Genomic DNA, 17,211 nt, shown 5'->3' with positions numbered 1-17,211 from the left:
AATAAACTAACTGTCTCACATGTCCCGGTTCCCCCTTCACCCGTCTTCCCAGTAGGGCCTATTGTGGAGTTTTAATTAGGTTCACCTGGGTAAAGGGAATAAAAGAAATTGTACGTGCGGATCCAGAATAGCTTGAATGATTTTTTTTTTTTTCAGTATACCGTATTTATCGGCGTATACCGCGCACTTTTTTCCCTTAAAATCTAGGGAAAATCGTGGGTGCGCGATATATGCCGATACCCGCGCTGTGTTTGAACGCCGCCGACGACGACATACACCGAGCGCAGTACACTCGGCCAGGCTCGGCTCTGCTCGCTGTCACGCCCTGTGCCGCCTCCTCGCCTTTATGCGAGAGGAGCCGAGCGTACTGTGCTCGGTATATTTTGGCAGCAAGGGTCAAACACAGCGCGGGGATCGGCTTAAAAACAGCGCGGGAGAAGTGGGGAGGACACTACCAAGGACGCAGACGGACGCCGGACCGGACAAGGCCGCCGATGGACGCCAGGCAAGACACCGACGAGGGGCATTCAAACTAAGTATTTTCTTTTTTTTCCTGAAATTTTCCTTCTATGTTGGGGGGGGGGGGGGCACGCTATACGCCGGTGCGCGCTATAGGAAGATAAATACGGTAATTAAATGACAGAATGGCTTTGATAGCCAATCGGAGATTTTTTTTTTTCACCATGTTTCGTTTAAAAGTCTGTTTAAGATTTACCAGTTTATTGATCATTTTGGTACATAAAATGGGCCAATTACTGTGGAAGTTTAAACAGAGAAGGACTGGTCCAAGGATTTGATAAAGAAAAGTCAGGCCATTGCTTCTTGTACCTGAAAAAGCCATACCTTTTTTAATGTTTTATTTTGTGTGGATTTCACGTCGGAGTCATCTGCAAAAAATATATGGCTGTTCTTAACATTCACACGCCGGTGCATATCCAGGAAATGAGAGCGGTGCTTGACTCCTTTATCCAGATAGCGCAGAGTCCGATGTTTGAAGTGTGGCATTCCCCCGTATCTAGAACAGGTACACATGCAGCACATATGAATTAATGAACATACAAAGATGCAAAGCATGATGCACGATTTGGAGTATCATCTTACTACATTATAACAATAAGCCCTTTTATTACCAGAGTCTTCAGGATATTTTACACTCTCTCAGGTCAAGGCTAGGAAGTACATAAAAAAAAAAATCTTTACAGACAACCAAAGATAGATCATTTCCTCCCAGCATGGTATGATTCTACACTTCTTTACCTATAACAACTATTGTTACAAGCAGCCCCTCTGCGCCACACCTAGGTTCCTCAAAAACCCCCTTTGCCCCCACCCCCCCCCCCCCCCCCCACCTAACCCCCCCCCCCCCACCTAACTCACTCACTTACTTGCACTATTCTGAGCACGTTTTTGTACTGCAGGCAGCTTATGTTTAAAGCAGAACTATAGGCAAAAATAGGATTTTTATAACAGCTTACCTGTAAAATCCTTTTCTTGGAGTACATCACGGGACACAGAGTCTTAATCATTACTATCTGGGTTATATTCCACCATCAGGTGCTGGACACTGGTGTAATCAATTAGAACAGGAAGTTCCCTCCCTATATAACCCCTCCCATACTGGGAGCACCTCAGTTTTTGTCCCAAGCAATAAGTGTCCCAATATCCCCAAAGAAGAGGGGTGGGGACTCTGTGTCCCGTGATGTACTCCAAGAAAAGGATTTTACAGGTAAGCTGTTATAAAAATCCTATTTTCTTTATCGTACATCACGGGACACAGAGTCTTAATCATTACTATCTGGGATGTCCTAAAGCAATGCTTACTGAGGGGAGGGAGACACCAACAATGCAGACTGCCATCAGACACGAGGAATTCTAATGCTGCCTGCCGCATATTGTGCCAACAAAAAAAGGCTGCATCCTCCTGCCGTCTTATGTTCACTTGATAGGATTTAGTGAACGTAAGCACAAACGACCAAGTTGCAGGTCTGGCAAATCTGAGTCATAAAGGCTTGGTAATGCACCCCGCATGAAGTGCTTACTATCCTGGTAGGGTGTACCCCAAAAAGAAACAGGGGGAAGCCCTCTCTATAAACCACAAGCCTGAATAATAACCTGATGAATCAACATTTGACAATAGTTGATTTAGATGCTGCCTGCCCCTTGCTGGGGCCTCCTGGTAGCGCACCAACATCAGTCTTCCGTATCCGAGCAGCCACTTCAGATAGGTCTTGACCTCTCTTACTATAACGAGAGAGAGCATAGCCATTTTAATAGCCGATCTGAACACTGCCCGCCCCATCTAGGGGCTTTCTGGCAACAAAACGTTAGGTTTCTATATTTGAAGCCTTCAGATAGATCTTTAACTGCTCTTATCTTTATTAAGAGAAAGCAATAACCTCTCCTTCCGCGGATCAAGGTCCTGAAAAAAAGGAAAAGGAAGGCAAGAATATCTTAATTCAAGTGAACACTGGATCCTTCTAGCCAATAAGGTTGGGTGAGTATTTAACATCACCCTTCTTGTACAAATAATTAAGTATGGCTCTATACAAAGAAAGTTGCCAATACTCTCTTGCGGAGGCAGCCGCAACCAAGAACACCAATTCCCTCTTTAGAAGGATAAAGGGAAATATTTATGGTGCATCAGCCCAAGGTGCTGACTCTGTAAGCCAGCATACTGGATCCAATCCTCCGAGCACAAGGGCGCCTTAACTGGCGGACTTATACCTGTCACCCCTTGTATAACGGCCCAGATCAAGAGTGTGCCGAGATCGGACCCTTGATGGAACTTAAGGCCAGCTCCATCTCTTTTCCAATGTAGAAAGGTAAGAATTTTACCTAGGACCTACTACCAAGGATTCCACCCCTTGGTTTCACACCAGGAATATGGGCCTTCCATATCCTAGGATATCTGGTCCTGGAGGCCAGCTGTCCTGTATGAATCAAGGTAACTGCCGCTGATTCTGTACGCCCCGATCCTCAAGAATGCAGGCTATAACAGCCAGACCATTAATACACATGTATGCAAGACAGGATGTAACCCTGCAAAGCAGGCCTGGACAAGCTGTAAGGGACCCTGGGTCCTCTACGATCAGTTCTGCTGTCCCTGCGCAGTAAGGTTGTATGGGCTATGCTGGAGCAATTAAGCCAGCTTCCGTTCTCTTCTGATGTAGCATGGAAGCCACGAAGGTTGCGGCCCTGGGGGGAGATAACACATAAACCAGCGACAACTGGGCCCCCAGGGTCACTAAAAAATCTGTCCCGCATGCGGGTGGATCCTTTGGCCTTGACACAAAGTTGTTCAACCTCTTGTTGAACCTGGACGTCAACACCCTTTATGTGCAGGGTAACGTTTCTGTGACATTTGGTCAGAAAAAAGTCGGGGTGTAGAGGCCAATCTCCCGGACCCGATTGTTGATGGCTCCAGCAAATCGCCTGCCAATCTAGCATTCCATGAAATGACAATTGACAATAGGCAAGGCACAAGCTCTTCTCTGGTAACCAAAGTAAACCACTAGAGAGGCATAGTCAGATTGTATTCAGACAGAGCAACCCTGTAACCTAAACGTTCAGGTCCTTAAGCCGGATGCTCCATCCGTAGCTCTATAAAGCTAGCAGATAAGGCTCCCTAGGAGCTTGACCACCTTCCCTGTGCCGTGGTCTCTTCCAGGCCTGGATTCTATCCCTAGAGGCCCAGTCCTCGCAACCTGCTCCCAGGTAACGGGTATGAAGGATATTCCCTTCTGCCAATCATTCAGTCAAGAACCCTAAACTGAAATTCCAGCATATCCCTGGGACAAGACTCCTAGGATAATGCTAAGTTAGGATCCACTCGTTCCAGGCCGACAGAGCAAAGTTTATATCAGCCTTGAATAAAACTGAGCATAGGGAACTGTGTTTGAATAAAGACGGCATATTCCCTCTAGACTGGGATCCCAACCCAGGAGTTCCAGATAATTAATCATGCTGGACTCCCCTAGGCCCAGCCATGCTACTGACTGATCTGTCAGCACGGGTTTGCCTCGGAATGACATTACTGCTAAACTCTGGGCCTTTAGCCCTGCTAGAGGCGGGCCCTAGCAGCCTTGTAAATAAACACACATGCAAATAGCTCCCCCTATGTGCATGTGGCAACCTTTAAAGCCATATGCCTCTATGGAAGCGTGTGTTCATAGAAGCGTGAGTTCATAAGAATATGTTTTCCGCAAGCACACAAAAAAGGGGGCGTGCTGTATACACGCATACATATAGCATGTGAGCTATGAACAAGCATCCTGCAAGCAAGTATGCGCCTATGTAAGGCCAAGGAATCCTGTATAATTAAGGAAACCTAATTATAATGCCTTTTAAGTCAAACTCTAGGCAAACATGCATTCTTATGCGATTCAGCAAATTTTCATGCGATCCAACATCTATGCATCTTAAGCACTCCTGTGCGGACAAGTACCCTTGTGGGACCAAGGATTCTTGTATGATCGAGCACCACTGTGCGATCCAGCAATTTTTTTTTTTTTTGCAATTAAGCCTTTTAATGCGATTTTTGGCATTTTTGCGGACACAACCTCTCTGTGTGACCAAATATGCCTGAGTAATCTAGGACTCGGGTGATCAGATAACAATGTGTGAACCCGCATCTTTATGCACTCCAGCATCTTTATGCGATTTCAGACCTTTTTGTGGAAAAAGGCCTCTCTGTGTGACCAAATATCCTTGGGTAATCAAGGATTGTGGTTTGTCAGGTAAACCTGTGTGATTCCGCATTTCTATGCACTCCAGCATCTTTATGCGATTTTAGGCATTCCTGTGGAAACACGCCTCTCTGTGTGACCAAATACCCTTGGGTAATCAAGGATTCGGGTTATCAGGTAACCATGTGTGATCCCGCATCTTTATGCGATTTCAGGCACTCCTGTATAAAACAAGCCTCTCCGTACGACCAAATATCCTTGGATAATCAAGGACTCGGGTTATCAGATAACCATGTGTGATGTAGCATCCTTAAGCCCTTAAGCATTTCCATGCGATTTTAGACATGCCTATGGAAACAAGTCTCTCTGTGTGACCTAAATAACCTTGGGTAATCAAGGACCTGGTTTATCAGGTAACCATGTGTGATCCCGCATCTTTATGCACTTAAGCATTTTCATGCGATTTTAGGCATTCCTGTGGAAACAAGCCTCTCTGTTTGACCTAAATAACTTTGGGTAATCAAGGACCTGGGTTATCAGGTAACCATGTGAGATCCCGCATCTTTATGCACTTAAGCATTTTTATGCGATTTTAGGCACTTTGCTGTGATTAAACACCCTTATGTGAACATATAAAATCATACGAACAAAATAACATGTCTCTTTATGTGATCAACAATAAAACATGCTTTGTTACCGGTTTTTACCCCACATGCATTTGAACATTCCAAACTCATGTACTTCATGCAAACATGTGGACTGTAAAGAGGCAGTTATGCTCTGCAGATGTGCGTCTCCGCAAACCTGCAACGTTAGCCATGTGCACAGCAGAAAATGTGCACACCCCCTGTTGTGCATTCGGTTAGCCTGAAGCCAACACCAGGATGAGGACTTTAAAGAGACAGAGGCTCTGGCCGTCTAGGCTAAGTGAAGTTATATGCAGCTTGGATCTCTGAAAAGACTGCAGCTGCAACCAGAGCTTTTGGGGCTTCTGATAGTTTTCTCCTCATTAACACCTGTTATCTGTTCACTGACAGTGAACCTTCATCCTCAGGTCTTTCAATCCCTTGTTTGAGGAATTAGAGCAGGGAAAGGGACACGCCCTGTTTTCTGCTTGTGAGGCTGCTGTGAATATAGCAGTTAACCTCTTATAGACCTATACATGCAATGCAACAAAACATATGCAGAGTGCTGCAATGTTGGGGGAGGCTCACGCCTGACAGGGCTGATAGCTAATTATGTGAGCTATCTTAAGTCTCTACAGGGGAGGATAGTACCATGCAAGCATGATAAAAAAAGGCCACCAGATTTAGGTGGTGATACCCCTTCCTACCCCTGAACCCTCTTTTACGGGGAGACAAAAGAGTCCTAAGCAAAAAGCAGAGGAACTTTAACCCTGGTGCATCAACAGCTGAACTTAGTCTAGCAAATAATGCTTGCTAACACAGCTAGATGCCGAGTAGGTGTCTTAAATGAATCTGTATCCAATTTCCACAAGGTGCTTACGTGCTCAAGCTACCGTGTCCCCCTGGCTTCTCTGACGTCTGGGCCTTTTGAAGGGGCCGCCCTGCGTCTGCACCATGAGCCGGCGCACGTGCGCCAGCGGCAACCACATCGTCCCCCCGCCTTCAAAGCGCGCCCCTCTCACGCACGCGCGCGTAGGGGAATGGTGGAGGCGGGGGGAGAGGGAGATCCCCCAAGGAGCCGTAGAGACTATGAGGGACCCCCCCCCATTGTGGCAGAGCCTGAAGCGGAGGCAGTAAGCCGCACCCTAGATCAGCTAACCTTGAGCTTCCGTTTCTGGAAAGCATGGCAAGCGAAACACCCGGCATGTCCTCTTAGGGCCCTTCGTGGAAAACAGATAAGACATACTCATGTAGGGGTACCAACCTCCTGAATGGGAGATCTATGGGTATTACAGCCATCCTGTCTCAACAGACATAGTGGTTTCTTTGCCAAGGCACACATGCATTATAGGCAAGACCCAATAGCCCCTTCAGCGGAGGACTAGGACCCACTAGGGGAGGTATATGGGTGCCAGAGCCATCCTGTCTCAAAAGACTTTGTGGTTAAGTTGCCCATGCATAGAAGCATAAAATAGGCGAGACCCATAATCCCCAATGGAGAACCCACTGTCGGACCAAGTCCCGTAGGTACCTCCGCTTACCTTTCCACGCTGCAGGGTATTGCAAAGCAAGAGGCCCAGCCTTCACCCCTCAACGCGGGCTTCGTCTCAGACCTTCAGGGACTGGGGTCCATAGCAGGTCACCTCTCCCCTGGACCTATATAGCACCCTGGCAACAGAAAAAATATTTGGTCTTTGACATCGACCAATGTACTGGAACCCAGGGTCCAGCTCTCAGAGAGAAGCATTATAGGCAAAACCTCGTTCTTCGTACCGAGGCCCGGGTACCGTCCACTTTGGCTATGAAGCACCTTGGACGGATCCGGATTTTATGGAGGCTTTTTACATCCAGCATGGATCCCTCCAGTGGAGCTCCTCAGAGCACATGTTAATTCGTGACCAACACCTTAGACACTGGTGAAAAAACTGAGGTGCTCCCAGTATGGGAGGGGTTATATAGGGAGGGAACTTCCTGTTCTAATTGATTACACCAGTGTCCAGCACCTGATGGTGGAATATAACCCAGATAGTAATGATTAAGACTCTGTGTCCCGTGATGTACGATAAAGAAAAAAAAAAATTTGGGGGGGGGGGGCAGGATCTAGGGCCTGTTAAAGGGGGCTTCCAGATTTCGATAAGACCCCCACAACCACCGCCCAGGGTTGTGGGGAAGAGGCCCTTGTCCTCATCAGCATGGGGTGGGTCCATGTTGAGGGCATGTGGCCTGGTATAGTCCAAGAGGGGGGCGTTTGTTTGTTTTTACCCAGGCTGGACCTCCTATTTAAGAAGGTTCTCCGAATGACAACTCATTATGCGTATAAGACACCTGTCCACAGAATCTCTTTCTTCCATTCAAACCTCACCATCACAGGCAAGACCAAACAGCTGTCAAAGGACGTCAGGGACAGGATTGTAGACCCACACAAAGCTGGAATGGGCTTTCAAGACCATCAGCAAGAAGCTTGGTGAGAAGGAGACAGCTGTGATTGTTTGAAAATGGAAGTAATACAAAATAATCATCAACTGCCCTCGGTCTGGAGCTCCATGCAAGATATCACCTAATGGGGTGAGGATGATCATGTGAAAAGTGAGGGATCAGTCCAGAACTACATGGGAGGAGCTTGTGAATGTTTTCAATGCAGTTGGGACCACAGTCACTAAATCAATCATTGGTAACACAATACGCCGCCATGGACTGAAATCCTGCAGCGCCCGCAAGGTCCCCCCTCCTAAAGAAGGCACATGTACAGGCCTGTCTGAAGTTTGCCAATGAACATCTAAATGATTCAGAGAAGGATTGGGAGAAAGTGCTGTGGTCAGATGAGACCAAAACCTAGCTCTATGGCATTAATTTCACTTGCCATGTTTGGAGGAGTAAAAAAGCCGACTATGACCCCAAGAACACCATTTGGAGCTGCTTTTCTGCTAAAGGTTCAGGCCGACTTTGCCTCATTGAGGAGCCAAGGAACGGGGACATGTACTGTAAAATCTAGGATGAGAACCTTCTTCCCTCAGCCAGAACACTGAAGATGGGCCATGAATGGGTCTTCCAACATGACAATGACCCAAAACATACCACCAAGGCAACAAAGTAGTGGCTCAAGAAGAAGTACATTAAAGCTCTTGGATTGGCCTAGCCAGTCTTCAGACCTTAATCCTATAGAAAATTTAGGAAGGGAGCTGAAACTTTCAAGTTGCCAAGTGACATCCAAGAAGATCTGTAAAGAAGAGAGGACCAAAATCCCTCCGGAGATGTGTGCAAACCTGGTCACTAACTACAAGAAACATCTTACCTCTGTGCTTGCCAACAAGGGTTTCTCCACCAAGTACCAAGTCATGTTTTGCTTGGGGATCAGATAATACTTATTGTACTCACTGAATTGCAACTCAATTTATAACATTTGTATTGTGTGTTTTTTTTGGACTTTGATTGATATTCTGACTCGATCGTTTAAAAAAAAACCTATAATAAAAATTATAGACCCTTCATGTCTTTGTAAGTGGGCAAACTTACAAAATCTGCAGGGAATAAAATAATACATTTTCCACTGTATAGTAAATAAAAATATCACTTATTACAACATTTCTTCTTTAATGTGGCTATATCAAACTGCTTTATATCACCTTTTTCTTTGGTTATCTGTGCTTATTTTAAGGCTTCCAAAGACATTTGACTGTCAGGTTAGTTGGAGTTTAAAAGTACCAAAACCAGCTGTCTGGATATGCTTACTCACTTATTTTCTTTGTCAATGCATACTTACTTCTGTCCTTTGCCATGCTTCAGCCCAAGGATAGTGGAAGACTCAGCAAACACCTCCAATGGGTTCTCCTCGGCATCCAGTTCATGACTATTAAAAAAAAAGAACAAAAAATCCACTTATTAATACACAGAAAATGTGAAAACATGCTGCACATGAAAAGGAAGCACATTACAGACCATATTTCTGGCCGGTCAGATCTTACACTTACCTTCTCTTGATTTTTGCTTGTTTGTACTCTGGAGGTTCATCTTCATCCTCATCCTCATCCCTACTGATTGTTGCTCGCCCTTTCTGTACAGTTTTCTCTTGACTCAGTTGTGACACTAATTTAGAAAAAAAAATCATTATAATTCAAAGGGTTCCAAGTCCACACTGAATACTAAACCATTCTTTCCAATCATTCTGTCACCTGAGCAAACTAAAAAAAAAACAAGCTTTGTTTATATGAAGTTGGAGACAGAAATCTCAGTTTGTGTGCTAGATACATCATGCCATCATTCAAACTGGATTCTCATCGTATGAACTGGACTCATTCCCTTGTACAAGAGCATACGGAGGTTCCCATGTGTCATGTCTCCCAGGGGGAAAAGGGAATCTTTGGGCTACAATAAAGTATGTGCAAGCACATGTAGACTAGATAAAAATATGTGATTACTAATTTCTTTATCATGGACATGTACGTCCCCGCCTTTCCGTGGGTCGGGGGTCCGATCGCGACCCCCCCCCCCGGTACATGCGGCGGTCGGTAACCCGTGGGGAGCGATGCGGCACGACGGCGCAGCTATTCGTTTATAGCCACCCCATCGTGATCGCTCCCTGGAGCTGAAGAACAGGGAGAGCCGTATGTAAACACGGCTTCCCCGTGCTTCACTGTGGCGGCTGCATCGATCGAGTGATCCCTTTTATAGGGAGACTCGATCGATGACATCAGTCCTACAGCCACACCCCCCTACTGTTGTAAACACACACTAGGTGAACCCTAACTCCTACAGTGCCCCCTGTGGTTAACTCACAAACTGCAACTGTCATTTTCACAATAAACAATGCAATTTAAATGCATTTTTTGCTGTGAAAATGACAATGGTCCCAAAAATGTGTCAAAATTGTCCGAAGTGTCCGCCATGATGTCGCAGTCACAAAAAAAAAAAAAAAAAAAAACGCTGATCGCCGCCATTAGTAGTAAAAAAAAAAAATAATTAATAAAAATGCAATAAAACTATCCCCTATTTTGTAAACGCTATAAGTTTTGCGCAAACCAATCGATAAACGCTTATTGCGATTTTTTTTACCAAAAATAGGTATAAGAATACGTATCGGCCTAAACTGAGGGGAAAACAAATGTTTATATATGTTTTTGGGGGATATTTATTATAGCAAAAAGTAAAAAATATTGCATTTTTTTCAAAATTGGCGCTCTATTTTTGTTTATAGCGCAAAAAATAAAAACCGCAGAGGTGATCAAATACCACCAAAAGAAAGCTCTATTTGTGGGGAAAAAAGGACGCCAATTTTGTTTGGGAGCCACGTCGCACGACCGCGCAATTGTCTGTTAAAGCGACGCAGTGCCGAATCGCAAAACCTGGCCTGGGCATTTAGCAACAAAATGGTCCGGGGCTTAAGTGGTTCCAAAGCCATGAGTTTTTTTTTTTTACCTTAATGCATTCTATACATCAGGGTAAAAAAACTTCCATGACCAGCTTCCCCGCCCCCCAAGTACTTATCTGGCTGCTTGTCAATCTAGCACTGTGCCCGTTTGCAGCAGTGCTTTTCTTCTCTCCCTCTCTCTCAAAGGCAAAAAGACAGTAGCGGGTGCTACCTGCTGCTGTCAATCAAATCCTGTGAGGAGGGAGGGTGCCCCCATAGCAAGTTGCTTGCTATGGGGGCACTCAGAAGAGAAGCAGAGAAAGCCAGTGGGGTACTCCAGAAGAGGCGGTATGGGGCTGCTCTGTGCAATACCATTGCATAGAACAGTGAGTTTAACATGTTATTATTTTAGGAAAAAAATAATTACACCTTTACAACTGCCACCACTGACATCAAAGCTTACAGTTTAAATAGATCACATACAAAAAGTCTGTCATATCATTTTTTTTTTGTATCTCTATTACTTTCAGATGTTCAATTATTGGAGCTATTAATATTTACAGAATACTATCCACTAAGGACTGTACTTTTAAACAAATCATCAGGCTTGCAGGAAAACAGAAGCTCAGCAGTTAATCACCACAAGCCTTCTTTCCCATTTATAAATTGCTTTAATAAAAGAAGTGCTAAGGCCATCTCCTGTTATATATTGGCAATAAATTAGCCATTAGTACAATCAATAAGTGCTAATTTTACAGACCTGGCTGACAGGATGCAGAACGTGCAGATGGTGCATCTGTCTCCCCGGAACCACCGTCTCTGCGATCACAGTGATCAGGATCACAAGGACAATGCGTTTCAGGGCTCTCTGTGTCCTGTGCCTGATGACTCTCATAAATAACACTTAAAGGTTCACAGTCCTGCTCAGTTTCCTTTATATTAAGATTTATATTCTCCAGCTCGTTCACAACGTCATCACATACACGATCAATGTCTTCTTTCAGACTTGGCGGCAACTGCAGAGAGCAGCTTAGGAGTTCTGCATCATGTATAACTTGTTCAGCTGAATTTTTGGCATCGTCATCTGGCTTGTCGAAAGTCCATCCCTGCTGTGTCCAGTACTGAAACTGCTCATAATAATGCCAGTAGGATTCATTGTAATGTTTATTCCACGCTTCTAAAGTTTCAGGAGAATTCCAGGGTTCGGAGTGACTCTCTGGGTTCTTTACAACCCAATCCTGCCACAGCAGCCCTTGTCCATACTGGTTCCAATAATCTTCCCAACTCTTCTCCACGTTGGGATCTGCAGATTTGGGTTGCAGAGCATCTCCGCTCTCAGGGACTGTTAATGGGCTTTCTCGCTTTTCAGTCTGATCAGGATTTTTACTACCATCTTCTTCAATTTCAATATCTCCTGTCACCTCTACCACAGCTTCTGTACGGCTCTCATTTTGACATTTCTGGTGCTTGCTCTGGCTCTTCTTTCTATTTTTAGGTGGTTTCACAGAATGATCTGGTATCTGAAAATAGACAGTAATTATTACCCCTAGTTACTACTTTCTGAATACCTAGCAGATCATTCTCCGATGGTCCCCAGAACCCAACAGTCATCTATAAAACAGGGGTCTCCAAACTTTCTAAACAACGATCCAGTTTATTGTCCTTCAGACTTTAGGGGCGCTGCACCGTGGCCAGTGGGAGTAGAAAATTGAGCTGTTACAGTGGGATTAAACAATGCCACATGTTATATGTGGAATAATGCCCTATTACTGGTGTCAGTGGAAGGAATAGTGCCCCATCATTGGTGTCAGTGGAAGGAATAGTGCCCCATCATGGGTGTCATTGGAAGGAATAGTACCCCATCATGGGTGTCATTGGAAGGAATAGTGCCCAATCATGGGTGTCATTGGAAGGAATAGTGCCCCATCATTTGAGTCAGTGCAAAGAATAGTGCCTTATCATTGGTGTCAGTGGGAGGAATAGTGCCTTTATTGGTGGTAAGTGGGAGGAGTAGTGCTCCATCACTGGTGTTATTGGAAAAAATAGTGCCCCATCGATGGTGCCAGTAGGAGGAATAGTGGTGGTGTTAGTGGGGGGCAATAGTGCCCCATTATTGCTATCAATAGCAGGAATAATTCCCCTAATGGTGGTTAGTGGATGAATGGTGCCCCATCATTGGTTTCAGCGAGGGGAATCGAGCCCCATCATTGGTATCAGTGGGAGGAATAGTGCCTCATTGTTGGTGCCAGTGGCAGGAATTATGGCCCATTGTTAGTGTCAGTAAGAGCAATAGTGCCCCAAGGGCCAGATAAGGCAAGAAAAGGGCCTCATCTGGCCCCGGGTTGCAGTTTGGAGACCACTGATCTAGAACATATCTGACAGGTGATGCTGCAGCTTACAGTGAAGAAAGAAACAGCAAACACTCCTAGATGACATAAATGTCAAGCCTGAGTAGAGTATTCCTGACAAGTATTTAAAGTGCGATGTGCTGTAGTGTGGAGGGGGGAAAATTTGAAGTGATTTCCCAGTAAGATAAAGCATGGAGACATGTATGGATGGGTGAGTTTGCTTTGAATATTAAGAATGAATAAAAAATACTTTTGGTTTGTGGTGTTTAGATGCAGTGTGGTTCCGCCTTAAGGTGACATTTACAGTATTGCGGTGTGTTAATGCACAACAAAAAAGATCAATGGGCTGGCAACGCACCAAAATATTCAGAAACAAACTGCACAAAATGTTGCAATGCATGTAACATGTATTACCACAACGCAAGTCCACATTGTCCCTAAATTGCATTTTTGACACAGTTTCCAAAAACAGCGTTTTTAATTAGAATAGAACAGCATACAAAACCCATGTAAAATGAAAAAAAAAAAAAAAAAAAAACACAACAGTGGGAATGGGGCTTAAAGCCTCTCTATACATTTACACATAAAATAGAAAGCATTACAATTAGTTTGACATGCAGTGTAGTACAGCCCTCAAAATTTACACTCGCCTGCTCGCATTTTGAAAGTAAATTTTGAGGGCTGGCGAGTGTGGGCTGCCTGGGAGCAGGGGGGGGCGAACAAGGAAAGGGGAGGAGAGTCGCCGCCGCTGCCGCCGCCTGGTCCCCCCCACACTATTGCAGCAAACCTTTGCTGGGTAGGAGAGGAGCCGCCGCTTTCAATTCAATAGCTGTGTTCCCCACCGCGCGCGTCATATACAGCCCCTCCCCCTTGGCCGGGAAACTTTGATAGACAGATCACCCATCCCAGGATTGTCAAATTTAAGTGTCATTTCATGAGATTTATGAGGGCGTGTCTAGGAGCGGTATTAGGGGGCGGGACATGGTAGGGGTTGGGCGGGGCAACTGGTGGCGAGTACGCCTTGAGGCCTGGCTTGTGGCTCAGGACTTGAAATTTTGAGCCCTGGTGTAATATATATATATATTATATATATATATATATATATATATATATATATATATATATATATATATATATATATACACACACACAGTGAGGAAAATAAGTATTTGAACACCCTGCTATTTTGCAAGTTCTCCCACTTGGAAATCATGGAGGGGTCTGAAATTGTCATCGTAGGTGCATGTCCACTGTGAGAGACATAATCAAAAAAAAAAAATCCAGAAATCACAATTTATGATTTTTTAACTATTTATTTGTATGATACAGCTGCAAATAAGTATTTTAACACCTGTCTATCAGCTAGAATTCTGAGCCTCAAAGACCTGTTAGTCTGCCTTTAAAATGTCCACCTCCACTCCATTTATTATCCTAAATTAGATGCACCTGTTTGAGGTCATTAGCTGCATAAAGACACCTGTCCACCCCATACAATCAGTAAGAATCCAACTACTAACATGGCCAAGACCAAAGAGCTGTCCAAAGACACTAGAGACAAAATTGTACACCTCCACAAGGCTGTAAAGGGCTACAGGGAAATTGCCAAGCAGCTTGGTGAAAAAAGGTCCACTGTTGGAGCAATCATTAGAAAATGGAAGAAGCTAAACATGACTGTCAATCTCCCTCGGACTGGGGCTCCATGCAAAATCTCACCTCGTGGGGTCTCAATGATCCTAAGAAAGGTGAGAAATCAGCCCAGGACTACACGGGAGGAGCTGGTCAATGACCTGAAAAGAGCTGGGACCACCGTTTCCAAGGTTACTGTTGGTAATACACTAAGACGTCATGGTTTGAAATCATGCATGGCACGGAAGGTTCCCCTGCTTAAACCAGCACATGTCAAGGCCCGTCTTAAGTTTGCCAATGACCATTTGGATGATCCAGAGGAGTCATGGGAGAAAGTCATGTGGTCAGATGAGACCAAAATAGAACTTTTTGGTCATAATTCCACTAACCGTGTTTGGAGGAAGAAGAATGATGAGTACCATCCCAAGAACACCATCCCTACTGTGAAGCATGGGGGTGGTAGCATCATGCTTTGGGGGTGTTTTTCTGCACTTGGGACAGGGCGACTGCACTGTATTAAGGAGAGGATGACCGGGGCCATGTATTGCGAGATTTTGGGCAACAACCTCCTTCCCTCAGTTAGAGCTTTGAAGATGGGTCGAGGCTGGGTCTTCCAACATGACAATGACCCGAAGCACACAGCCAGGATAACCAAGGAGTGGCTCTGTAAGAAGCATATCAAGGTTCTGGCGTGGCCTAGCCAGTCTCCAGACCTAAACCCAATAGAGAATCTTTGGAGGGAGCTCAAACTCTGTGTTTCTCAGCGACAGCCCAGAAACCTGACTGATCTAGAGAAGATCTGTGTGGAGGAGTGGGCCAAAATCCCTCCTCCAGTGTGTGCAAACCTGGTGAAAAACTACAAGAAACGTTTGACCTCTGTAATTGCAAACAAAGGCTAATGTACCAAATATTAACAATGATTTTCTCAGGTGTGCAAATAATTATTTGCAGCTGTATCATACAAATAAATAGTTTAAAAAAATCATACATTGTGATTTCTGGATTTTTTTTTTTGATTATGTCTCTCACAGTGGACATGCACCTACGATAACAATTTCAGACCCCTCCATTATTTCCAAGTGAGAGAACTTGCAAAATAGCAGGGTGTTCAAATACTTATTTTCATCACTGTATATATATATATATATATATCAGAGCTTTTTTTCTCAGAAAATAGGTGCAGGAACTCAACCACGACCCCGTTCAGATTTCAAAAACAGTCGAAGGGTCTTAAAGGGGCATTAAATTGCATTACATACAGAGTGCAGAGTTCAGGGGGTTACACACAGAGTGCAGAGCTGTCACTTGTACACACAGAAACCAGACTTCTGTGTTTACAAGTGATTGTGGTGAGCGGGCACCAAAGGGTCTGAGCCAGAGGTGGTGGAACTGAGTTCCCCCAGAAAAAAAAAAACGTGTGTGTGTGTATATGTATGTATGTATGTGTGTAATATATATATATATATATATATATATATATATATTATATAGAAAATGTTACTCAATATATGAGAATTACCTTTGAATAAAATAATAGTTCTGAAAGGGTTGAAGGTACGCAAGGCCATACAGCAAACCTGTGCTTTTTTTCCCACTCAGGGCAAGGAAACAGTTCTGCTTTAATCCCTTGCCCCTGCCTTATCATTGATCATCCTGGAAACCAAAAGAAAGGCTCAGTACTTGTGTGCCTGGAGGAGCATGGGACTCGCTGCATGTGACAGCGCTGGGCCAATTTGTTTTGTGTCTACACACTAAGCAATTTAGCACACATACTGACCCACAACTGCAATATTCCTCACAGCAGTCTGTGGGTGCCAGGCACCGGATGTCCGCCACCACCACCAATTGTCAGGCAGAGACACAGAGCGGAGATCTGCCTATGTTAACAGGGCAGATTTTTGTTCTGATGGGGCGGGGTGGATTTTGTGTCCCTGGTAGGCAGGGAATAAAATCCATCACTCCTCTAATTAAAAGCGGCACACTGAGTACAGTAAAACACTGGCTAGGCACACAGTTCATGGAAAGGAGTACCGCTCCAAGCCCTGCAACCTATGCTGTGCTCCCGCCCTGTAGTACAGACAGGTGCAGACTCTGCACTGATCCGTGGAAAAAAAGAAATGTTCCTGGACTGCCGCACTCTGATAGGCGATTTATTGAAACAAAGGATAAAATCCAAAGCTGTATAACATCCAAAAATTCACGCAACACTGCAATCAATGGTAAAAAGTGGACATAGGGGACAAAAAAAGCTAACATGTTTCACATCATGGATAGATGCTGAGTCATAGCTGGGTTGTGTAGGCACACAGTTAACCCATTGATCGCCCTAGACGTTTAACCCCTTTCCAGCCAGTGTCATTAGTACAGTGACCGTGCATATTTTTTGCACTGATGATCACTGTATTAGTGTGATTGATTCCCACAAAGTGCCAGTTAGTGTCAGACTGTCTGCCGCAATATCGCAGTCCTGCTATAAGTCACTGATCGCCGCCATTACTAGTATAAACATAAAATAAATAGACATTCCAGTATATATCCCAGTTTGTAGACGCTATAACTTTTGTGCAAACCAATCAATATAC

At 44.6% G+C, this 17,211-nt stretch overlaps 1 protein-coding gene across 4 annotated transcripts in view; it reads right to left on the bottom strand.

Moving 5' to 3' along the window:
* The window catches only part of TGS1 (trimethylguanosine synthase 1), a 74,416-nt gene that overhangs the window by 36,774 nt on the left and 20,431 nt on the right, over positions 1-17,211 (bottom strand). For all 4 annotated transcript variants that reach the window (XM_040354214.1, XM_040354215.1, XM_040354216.1 and 1 more), the window contains exons 6-9: positions 11,416-12,175; positions 9,280-9,394; positions 9,072-9,158; positions 844-1,015 (exon numbers count right to left, since the gene is read on the bottom strand). In XM_040354214.1, coding sequence (XP_040210148.1) covers positions 844-1,015; positions 9,072-9,158; positions 9,280-9,394; positions 11,416-12,175 — 1,134 coding nt within the window. The remainder of the gene's footprint in view (positions 1-843; positions 1,016-9,071; positions 9,159-9,279; positions 9,395-11,415; positions 12,176-17,211) is intronic.

Source organism: Rana temporaria, chromosome 5 (genome assembly GCF_905171775.1).
Source record: "Rana temporaria chromosome 5, aRanTem1.1, whole genome shotgun sequence".
NCBI lineage: Eukaryota > Metazoa > Chordata > Amphibia > Anura > Ranidae > Rana > Rana temporaria.
This window is presented reverse-complemented; position numbering and strand designations above follow the sequence as displayed.